This window comes from Chlorocebus sabaeus, chromosome 12 (genome assembly GCF_047675955.1).
Source record: "Chlorocebus sabaeus isolate Y175 chromosome 12, mChlSab1.0.hap1, whole genome shotgun sequence".
Lineage (NCBI taxonomy): Eukaryota > Metazoa > Chordata > Mammalia > Primates > Cercopithecidae > Chlorocebus > Chlorocebus sabaeus.
The window spans coordinates 23,091,473-23,102,398 of NC_132915.1; the positions used below are offsets into that span (position 1 = coordinate 23,091,473).

Here is a 10,926-nt window from a genome sequence, read left to right on the forward strand (position 1 = left end):
ATGAGAATCAAGCTTAGTTGGTTTCAGATAAGGAGAGACATTTGTATTTGAAAATATGAAAACAAAACAAAATAAAATAAAGCTGGTCAGAAAATTAAAATTAAAAAAATCTACATTTTTTGCAGCTAATAATACTCATTTATTTCATGCCAAGTTCTGGTTATAAATGCCAAGGCCTTTTTAAAAAGCTCTTGCTGTTTCTTTTTTAAGGATAATTTTGTGCTTAAATTCAGAATACCATTTGTACATCTAATTCAGTCCTAAAATATTGTATATCTCTGGTTGTCACATGATTACAACATGATCTAGTGAAATTCAGTTAATGGTGTAGCAGTCTTTAAAAGAAGAATTCTATATTGAGCAATTGAGTGAGAATTTTTTAAATACACAATTTAAAATTAATTTATTGCAATATTTATTGAAAAAAGCTTTACTATGAGGTAAACTATGTAAGAGTTTTCTTTAAGTGTCCCGAGTTTTTCATATACTCTACAGTGCCAAGATATTTGGTTCATATGAGCACAAAGTAATAAGTAGGGTAGTAAGAAAAGCATAATTTAGTAAACAACCAGATTAATTTGATCTTTCTTTACTGATGTCCGTGATTCCCCTAAATTGGAGAAATATAAGCCAGGACCACATGATATCATAACTAATCACACAAAAAATGACATTAATAAATACCCATTCTAGTAATTTTAATGTCAGCATACCCAGCCAGTTAATAAAATATTTACTACGCAGAGGTGAACATGTTTAAGTCAAAACAAATTACTTTTGTTCTTTTATAAGAGCATATTTTTTGAGTAAGATTTTAGCCTCATATTTTGGCAGAGGCAAGATGTTCGGTTTGGCTTTTGTAAAAACATGCCTGTATCAAGAATATCCTAATGTAAATTTAACACAAAATGTATCATTTAATTATTACTATAAAGTTGTAATCTGTTTACAAAATTTATAAAATAACTACTAACCAAGCAGCATGCATGACATATTGAGTATAAAATACTGTACCTTCTAAGTGTTATTTTTTAATGTTTTAAATGCTTACTATGCAAGGTGTACAACAACGTGGGCAGAATATTATTGAATAATTCTCACTCCTCAGATATGCACTAATAAATTTGCACTTATCACAGAGCCACCAAATCTGGGACTTGAGATATTAACGGCCACATGGATATATTTTAGAGGTTACCTGAGCAAGCCAAAAATCTAGGTGGTTTGAAATATACAATAATTTTGTCACATTATGATCATAATATTTCCTTTCATAAGAATCTACCCCCAGTGCCATTAGTTAACCACATGGTTATTATATGTAGCTTGATTCACTATAAATGCCGTTATAACACCTGTGGTTTCCCTCATTAAGAATTGAATGCATGGGGTCAGGGGTTGAAAGGGCAGCATATGCGCTATGAAAGAACTAGTTAACACAGCCTATTATATTGGTGCACTGGTAAATCTCATTTCTATTCATCAGATGATTAGTTCAATCAATATTTATTCCTCTATGCTTCCTTTGTCTTGTGCTACAAAGGAAACATCCTTCAAATTCATGGCATAAACCTTGTTATCTATGAATTTGTTGCTTAATTTGAGAGGGAATATTTTATTTACTTGGCAGTCCTGAATTCTTTGATTCCCTTTCCCTCTAATTATCATTAGGTAGTATAATGGAGTTTTGTGTAGATTATTTATAAATAGATGTTATTAAGAGTTTCTTTTTTATGAGACTCTAGTACCACGTGTATTCATATCTTCCCTTTGAATGCTCTGGAAAGTTGCTTCTGTTTCTCTAAATATGTTTGAGTTTGGAAGTCTGGATTGTGAAAGCAAAGATAAGAATGATTTTCTCTCTCAAATATTCATTCTTCTTGTCTGAGTGGGTGGTTATAGGCACATACATATACATATTGCGTATCAGTGTGTATCAACAGACGCCTCCAAAGACTGCTATTATCTGCTGGGGATTCTGTTAAGTCAGAGATTCTATTCAAAGTAAGATAAATATTTGCAAAAAGCTGTAATTGGAAGATGATTAAAAAATTACAGGAATAATACTTTTTGTTTAGAGTGCTTATTTCATCAAAGGTCATCATTCATTATATCACAAAAGATTTATTTCATTAGTCAGCTTGATTTCTATCATTTAGATAAGAATAGATAGAATAACAGAACTACCTCTAGAATAAAAAACATACATTAACTATTAAGCACAATTTCCATTTCTAATATTTACTTTTCTATATATTTTAACATCACAATAAATGTTTTGTTAACGTTAATTAAACTAATGCCAATATAAATGAAGCCTTTACTTTTTTTTGTCTTTGTAGAATAAACACAGAAATAGTTTAGTCTAAAGAAATTATCCTCTCATATTATTACAATGTCACCTCAATCACTAATAACTTTTGCACTCACAACGTATGTGCTCATGAACCTTTGATGTGTTTCAATGTGGCCAGAATTTGACAGTCTTCACTTTGGAATTAATTCTTATTTCCTAATATGTTTACTTGTAAGGCTTAAATTTCACCAATGCACAGTGGCACTGATATTATTGTTCACAATTTTAAGCCTCACTTTATATACAAATTTGCAGAATCCCAGCAGACCCATGCATATATAATTTTTTAACTAATGATTTTTAAAGTTATAATGTTAAACTATTAATTGAATGCTATAATATGTACTTTAAATTAGAGGTATATTATTCATTGCAATGGAATAATCTAGTAATGTGCTGTGATTTCTACTTTTATATCTTAGAACTACTATAAAGAGAGGTCTAAAAACCATATAGGCCGTCTTATATTTCTAAAAGGTGAATACAGTTTTATAAAAGGTGATGTCATAGCTGAAAAAGCAATTTACTTATCTTTTTATGTAGAAAAGCTTTGTGTATCAAATCATATTAAATCCCTGTTGACAATTGTGTATACACTACTTTTGGGGGAAAAAGTAGGTATTATGAGATTTAAGTGTCATTTTCATGAAGACCAACCCAAAAACTTTGTAAGTTTTTGGTGTAATAAAATTTTTGTTCCTGTAAAATTAGGTTTCATGGCTTGGAAACACTTCATTTAAAATATAATCTATGCAAATACACTCCTGAATAGTTGTTTTTATGGCTGATCATAGTTCCGTGTTATCAAATTGCTGCCAGAATAAGTAAATGTTAACATTCATATTTGGTTAAGAGTATAAGATAATGTTTTTATGTATGTTAAATGATCACATCAACCACTTTAATAATGATGCAAAAACTCATCTTTTAGGGATTCTCTAATGAGCAAAAGCTATATTGTGGTTGACGGAAAATCCAAAGATTAGTAAGTTTTAAGTAAATGTCATCAAAGGAGTTTCAATCTTGTGTCCCTCAGGTTTATAAAGTTTGCTGCTCAATTTCTTCATCTACATTTTCCTCCTGGTTTCCCAATTTCTGATTGTTAGAAAATATTGAAAAGTAAAAGCCTTGGTGGTAATAATACCTATCCCAGAAGTCCAGTATGTCAAGCACTTCTGTGTCATAATACTTGTTACAAACTCACCCATGATGCTGGGGGAGGAAGGAGGACAGAGTCACTAGAAGGTACCATTTAAGAAAATATTTTATTTTTATGGCTATATATTATTTCATCAATACTTGAAATACAGCTTCAGAATTTCCTGTTAAACTGTTTGAATAATTACATTTCTTGGAATGAAGACAGCGTACTGATGATTACTTAATGAGCAATTATTAATGGACTACTAACAGAGATGTCCTTCCAGCAATGTTTTTTTAATTGCGGGAGGTGGAATGTTGGTTAGAAATATTTAATTGGAACTTGTGGAGGAAATTAAGAGAGAGAACTTGTTTAGGAAATCTAAAGGCTCTGCCAGCAGGACGTTCAGAGCTCCATACTTCTGAAGGGCTGCCATACCTCTGAAAGCAAGCTGCCTCTTTTCTAAAGTTTAGCACTTAGTAAAAATTAACTACCTGCAAATAAGAGAGGAAAACTAGACTTTAAAAAAGCCAGACCCAATCCTTGTTTATAGCAAGCATAAAACCAGATTTCTAATCCGCCCTAGCGACAATCACCTATTGATTGCGATGACATCTGTGCCCCTGTTTTTGGAAGCGGGGTTTTCCGTGGAGGCAGGACTGAAAAATCCGACCATTTCCGCGCCCCTGTGTAATAAACAGCCCACAGATCTTTCAAGAAGGACCCTTGAAACCCACACCTCAGCTCACTTTTTTCTCACCTAGTGATGGGCCCAATTAAAGGTCCTGCCTTCCGCCTTCAGAAGTTATTCCTTTCAGTAGTGAAATCTACGGAGAAGCCTCTCTGGAACTTCTGTGGTACCCTCTCACAGACAAAGGATGAAAGGCTTTGTGCGCCACCAAATACAACCTCCTCCGCCCCAGGCCAGAGTAAGCCACCGCGCTGTGTCCGGGACTCAGTTCAGCCGTGGGGCAGGACAAGGACGTCAAAGATCAGGGACTCTTAACCCCTTTCGTTCCCCGTAGCTTCCCTGGGGATAAAGTCTCTTAAATGCCCTAGGCGGGGGAGGAGTAGGGGGTGGGAATAGGTTTGCTGGATTGGCCCCGAAGGAGACCACTGAATCCCAGATCACCTTTCCATCGCGCAAAGCGCCCTGATTCAGGACAGTTGTCAGCTGCAAACTGGGGAGCCCAGGCGCTCACTAGGACCACCTGGGAATGGAAAGCGCGCGCGTGTGCATGAGGGAAATGGAGTGGGCCCACGGTAAAGCCCAGGTCTAAAACGGTCCCTCTCCCAACAGAGGGTGCTTAGTAGCCCTGCACGAGCGAAAGCTGATTCTTTTCCCGCTTTCACTTCTTAAGTTCACTCTCAAGTTCAGCCCCCAACTCCACAAGACGTCAGAGTAGCCTGGATCTTTTCTCAATCCCATTCTTATGGAACAGCCTCTCATACTGCGGAAGGGCACTGTCCGGAGATAATATGAAGAGGTAGTAAAGAAAGACACTAGGGGTCAGGAAAGGGCAACCAGGAAGGGCGATAGAGCGACCTGGCCATCTTTTAAGCTTACATTTTCTCCAGCGCGTTCCCCTAAGGCCTCCTGAGAGCTGCCTCAAATTAGAAGTTGTGAGGGGTCCTCGGACGCCTGGCGAGGCTGGCGCCCTCTGGGATAGGTCTGTGGGCTTAAACTGCTTTTCTCAAGGTAAGCATGAGGAACAGCGCCTGGCTTTCAATCCTTCCAGCTTCTGGAGTCCTCAAAGAGACCGCCGTGGTGAACCGGGACAATCATCTGCAAACTGCTCCTTCAGGAGAGGCTAGATCAAGCTACAACCCACCCCCACCCCGCGCCGCACTCCATTCTACCATGTAAGGAGTGAGCGGCTTTTATGCCCTAGGTCCTAGTGCCGGGTCCGAGTTGAGGTGGAGCATGGTTTCCAAGAAAGTATGAACCCAGCCACAGGGGGAAAGTTAGAAAGGAAGAAGTGGAGGGACGAACTGGCAGCTGCAGACTGGGACGGGTGAAACCGAAAGAATGGATGGGATGGTGAGATGGGCTAGAAAAGAAAAACAAAAGATTGGGCGTCTCTTACTAAGCCAAGGTTCTCTACTCGCCAATTGCCCAAGTATAGTTTCTTGAAAGAATTTAGACAGTGGAGCATGTAACCAACCCTCAACCGGTACAATCAGCTGGAGCCAGCGCGCACACACACGGGTGCCCCACTCCCAGCGAGCCGGCCAATCAAGACCATCCCATCAGGACGTCCTTGTTTCTTATCTACAGTCAACCCCCTCCCCCATGGACAATCTCTCTCCGTTCCTTCTTCTCCTTCCCTTTCCTGACACATCTCAGCGTCCAGCCAGCAAATCCTTGAGTCCAGGCTCGGGGCTCACCGCGTGCAGGAGGGAGTGGGAGTGAGACCCGCTGCCTCCTGGGGTGCTCCTCGAGGGGAACAGGGGGAGTGGGTGGGAGAGGATCACAGTCAGTGGAAGGAGGAGACCAGTGATTGTATCCCAACTCTCCCAAGTGCTCCCTGCCTAGACCACCTCTCTCCGAGTCTGGGATGCAGGAAGGTCTGGAGCTGGCCGTTACTAACTTTCTGTTGTCAAGACCCAGGGGTACTTGAGAAGGCTAGAGAAGAACCCCCGATGAACAGCGGTGTGGCCAGGAAGAGAGACTGGGGGTGGGGGTGGGTGCCCAGAGCTTGCACAGATCCCCATGTCAGGCGGACACCTGCCTGGCTCTTCAGTAAAAGAGTGAAGAAAGGCCCAGCACAGCGCGAAGGAAACCTGAGGTCTCCGGCAAGGCAGGAGAGGAGACCAAGTGACTCCCCGAAACCCACCCGCCAGCCCTTCGAGAGGCCCAGAGTTCAGCCGGAGCAGGTGTAACGCTACAGTCCCCGGCGCGCATCCCCGCAGACCCCAGCTCGCCCGGGGGTCCCGCCGCCGCCATCGCCTGCGACTGCGAGGGTCCTGGCCCGAGGGTGCACCAGCACCTCCGTCCACTACTGGCCCTTTATCTGACAAAAGAGCCGGAGCCCATGGCTCTCCGGCCGTGAGTAGTGTGGCCTTTCCAAGCCTCCAGAACTTTCTCATTACAACTTTTCCGGGGTCGCACTACTCCCTGGGCCGCGCGGGCTCGGGCACGAGGACCTGGCCAGGGCGCAGCGACTGCACGAAGGCGCGCGCCAGAGAACTAGCTGTTCCCCCAGCCGCGTCCAGCCTCGCAGCACTGCTCTTCTGCTTGCTATTCCTGCGAAGGGACATGCCTGCTGGCCAGGACGCTAGTGGGCCTCGTAATCTGGCGAGTGTGTGCCCGCGCGTGTCCACCCTGCCCCCGGCCGGGGCGCCCCGCGCACCCAACCCCGGCCGGCGACCACTGCGCGCGGGGCACTTCCAAACTGCTCCTGTCCAGAGGCATCCCTCACTCGGCTTTCTCCATCCCGCGTCCGCTTCCGCACCCGAGAACGACAAGCAAAAATGATTCAGTGCAACTCAAGGACTGGTAGGAACCAAGTAGCCTGTCTCCCCTCTCCAAAAAAGCGCCCTCCCGCGTCCCTCCAGAACTCCCGAAAGGCATCAACACCTTCCCACAACTTTCTACGCCCAGGCCATTTGCAGCCCCACCTGCGAGAGCGAATTCGGGAAACTGCGCCTGGACAACCTCTTTCCCCTTAGACTGGATGCCCTCCCCTCCCCCATCTCCCCGTCTGGCTGGAGTTGGCCGGACTCGGGGAGCCTCGGTGCCTGCAGACTCGCTTACCTCGCATGGTGTGGCCGCTCTCCCGCTCCGCGTAGTCATGAAGCTGCTCCCAGCCCGAACCCTGGAGAGCCCAAAAATCCCGCTCAGCACGAGTGAAGAAGGTGGTCGGCGAAGAGCTGCGCTGCCGAGAAAACCATCCCTTTAGGCGGACGCCGTGGCCGCAGGGTGACGTTTGCCGTCGCCGCCGCTATGTTAACAGTTTTGATGTTGGTGGTGACTGTTTTGATGCTTGTTTGTTTGTTTGTTTGTTTTCAGGAAGGGTGAAAAAAAAATGTTCTGGCTGTCTGGTGCCTGGGTTTTGTTTTGGTTTTGTTTTTCTTTTTCTTTCTCTCCAATGTGCTTGCTTTTTAAAAATGCCACCGCCTCCGGCTCAGAAGATTTCTTTTGTGATCACTTGGACTGAGGAGGAGGAGGAAGGGCAGCAGCAGGAGGAGGAGTTGGTGGTGGTTTTGTTAGTTACAAAGAAGAGGGAGAAGGAGCAAGGGGGAAAAAAGGAAACAGAAAGAAAAGAAAGAAAGGCGGTGTGGATGGCAGAGCATGTGCGTTTTCACATGACATCTGTGCCTGTTAGCGGATCCACAATGTGAATTTTCACTGTTCAGTTACAGGGAGGAAGGGAGCAGCGAGAGAGAAAGAGAGGGGAGAGATGGAGAGAGAGCGCTGAGAGGGGCTTATACGCGAGGGCGGGCTTGGCCGCGACTTCCAGGCCCCGCCTGCTGTCAGCGCAGCCGCCAATCAGCGCCCAGCAGCGCCTGGAGAGGCTGGGACCGCGGGGAGGGGACGCGGTGGAGGCGGAGGGTGGGGCGGGGGCTGGGGACGAGGGAGTCCGAGGCGGCCGGGGCTGCGACGGGGAATTGGAGACTGTCCGAACTGGGCAGAGGAGAAGGGCCGACCGGGAAAGTCGGACAGATCTGCAGGTGACAGGCACTTCCGATTCCAGCAGAGAAGGGGACACTGATCACGGAAAACCTTCGGAGGCAAGAGACGCGGGGCTCCCCGGGTTTCACGTTCGGTCCTTCTCTCGCAGCCCCCACGGGCCCAGCAGAGTTAGTTTTGAATTTATGGCAGAGCTTTGCCGAGCGCTGTTTGGGTAAACTTCGGTCTCTGGCAGGGGTTTCCATGGGCAGGTGGTTTGGGTGTTGGTGGTAGAATAATGCAAACCAACTTCCGTCACTTTTAGCACAACTAAAATGCAGTCCCATGCAAGTAGCTGTCCCCTTCCTTTAAAAACGTCTGTCAGATGCTCCCTGACCCTCTTCTAAAAAAAAAAAAAATTCGTGTATGTGTTCTTTTGTCAGGGAAGTTGATTTTTATTAGCATTTGGAGAATCCCCTTGAGAGATGGACTACAGGACTGAAGGAAAACAGCTCAAACTGGCGGTGTAGCCACCTTACTAATTCAAGAGAAATGGCTGTTGCTAGAAGGTGTGATTGTAGGGTGCTCTTAAAAAGGTTTTAGAAGGAAGACATTGTTAACTTTAGTTGCTATCAGAAGACATTTACCCTAGTTAGATTGGTAACTGAACATAGATCAACTTATTTGTATTCTTTAGGTGAAAATTGTCATCTATGACCATTTATTTGTATTCTGATAAAAATCTAATACATATATCAAAACTTCCTTTGCAAGTTTTTCCTCCTCAGTTGACAAAATAAGCATATAAATGATTACATCTACTTCCTTCCCAATAGTAGGAAACTTCTTAAATACTTGTGTTAATTGAACACCCTAAAAGATTCGGAGGTGAAAACTTTTGCCTCATTCACTCAGTCTTGAGGCCGGTAGATGTCTACTCATTAGCATACCTGTTGGCACAGCAGGCCTCATCGTTACTTAAGTATCCAAATAATTTGATTTTTGACTGGTATTTATTCATGATATGTCATATAACACAAAGTACAATGTAGAATTGGCAGTTATTTAGTTAATTAGGTCACTCTACACTGCCGAGTAGTTTTTTCCTTCCTGATTAAATAAAAAATGAATTATCTGCTGAATTTTCACCAGTGTGTAAATTGACGTAGCCCTGCTATATGCCATCCCATTTGCAAACCAATGTGTGATTTAGGAAAATTTTAGTATTAAGAGTGAAAGTTGATTGAGTCATTAATTAAATGAAATGAACAAAAGGAAGTTACTGTTCAGAATAGTTATTCCTTTATAAATACCTTTCTCCTAGAATTGTAATTGACACAGTAGTTAATCTTTTAAGATAATATTTAAGGCTCCCTGGTTTTATCATTTTTAATCAAGTAAAATATATTCATCATAACCCCGTTAAAGCTGTACAAAGTTATGCCTAATTTAGTCACTTCATTAAAAATTGCTGAATATAAAATAGTCAAGAAACAAATTGTGACTATATCATTTTAATTTTGCTGCTTCACGCAGAGACACAGGAATATTGAAAATTCCAAAGGCTTTGTAAACATTGTGTAATTATTATTGTTGTTGTTATCATTTTAGATTTCTATTTCTCTTTAGGGTAAACAGGAATTTCAAAATTCAAAAATTTAAACACTTCAGTGATTTTAACTTTCCAAACATTTATTGAATTCTGAATTTTTTTTTGATTCTGCAATATCTGTAATCCTTGAAAAAGGTAGTCAACAGATATATAAAAAGTATTTACCCCTCCATACATTTTTATATTATCTTTGTTTTGTAGTTTCAACAAGGCATACTTTTCTTAGAACATATTTCTTAATTGCTTCTGAGTATTTTTGAAGAAATTATTAATTAGAAGACTCTATCCTATTTCATTTTTCAAAACTATGTATATAATCTCTATATATGGTGATGCAAAAGTATGTATTTTCTCTTTAAACGCTGATCATTGGTTAAACTGTGGAAGCCTGGGACCTTTTGGATCTTTTTAAAAATTTAAAAACTGGTTTGTTAAGTGTTTCTAATAATTTTCACATTTATTTCAAATGAATGGAGCCCATTTATGTAAAATAAATATTAAGACTTTGAATGAAAGAAATATTTTCTAAGAACTCACAAAACACGTATATATAATCTGATGGTTTTGTAACCTATCTGCCAGCAAATAATCATATTTCAAGTGGCATAATAATATGTTACTATAATGTCCTTGCTCATATGAAGTACAGTATCAGTAATTTTATTTGAATGATTATGTTTGGTTTCCTATAAGCTTGAAACTGCTTTTTGCTGTGGGCCTGAAGGATTTTCTAAGTTGATAGTTACATTTTGATTAATTTAAATGACAATCAGTCACATAGCACTGTCCTCAATCTCAAAAATTGACATAAGATTCCAGTTAGGCTTGCCTGCTTACTTGTTTTTCTGACACATTAGCACCCCTCATGTTGAGCTGTACCACGGAGTATTAATGACAACAAATATCCTGAAAGAGGCAAAGTTTTAATGTAAGCCAACCAGGTAGGGTGACCGTGGTATTTTGGATTATTTCAATCCTAAAATGCTTAAACAGGAAGTCATAGTTCATGATATTCTGAGCTGGTAAGTCAGAATATTCCCTGGGCAGGGAATATTTTAAATAATTAAGAATCTTGAAGGGACATTAGCAATACTGATCACAATGTTACATTTAGGAATGACTGAAAGATTGGTTATGTTTAACTCTATTTAGGGAGCTGTGTGGTTGTGAAAATTGGGAAAGAGATATAAAGCTGCTATTAAATA

The 10,926-nt window shown here is 41.7% G+C and overlaps 1 protein-coding gene across 1 annotated transcript in view; it reads right to left on the reverse strand.

Moving 5' to 3' along the window:
* Positions 1 to 8,003, reverse strand: part of RORB (RAR related orphan receptor B) — a 192,788-nt gene extending 184,785 nt beyond the window's left edge. The window contains exon 1 of the mRNA XM_007969506.3: positions 7,255 to 8,003. Coding sequence (XP_007967697.1) covers positions 7,255 to 7,261 — 7 coding nt within the window. The 5' untranslated portion in view covers positions 7,262 to 8,003. The remainder of the gene's footprint in view (positions 1 to 7,254) is intronic.
* Between the last annotated feature and the right edge of the window lie 2,923 nt (positions 8,004 to 10,926).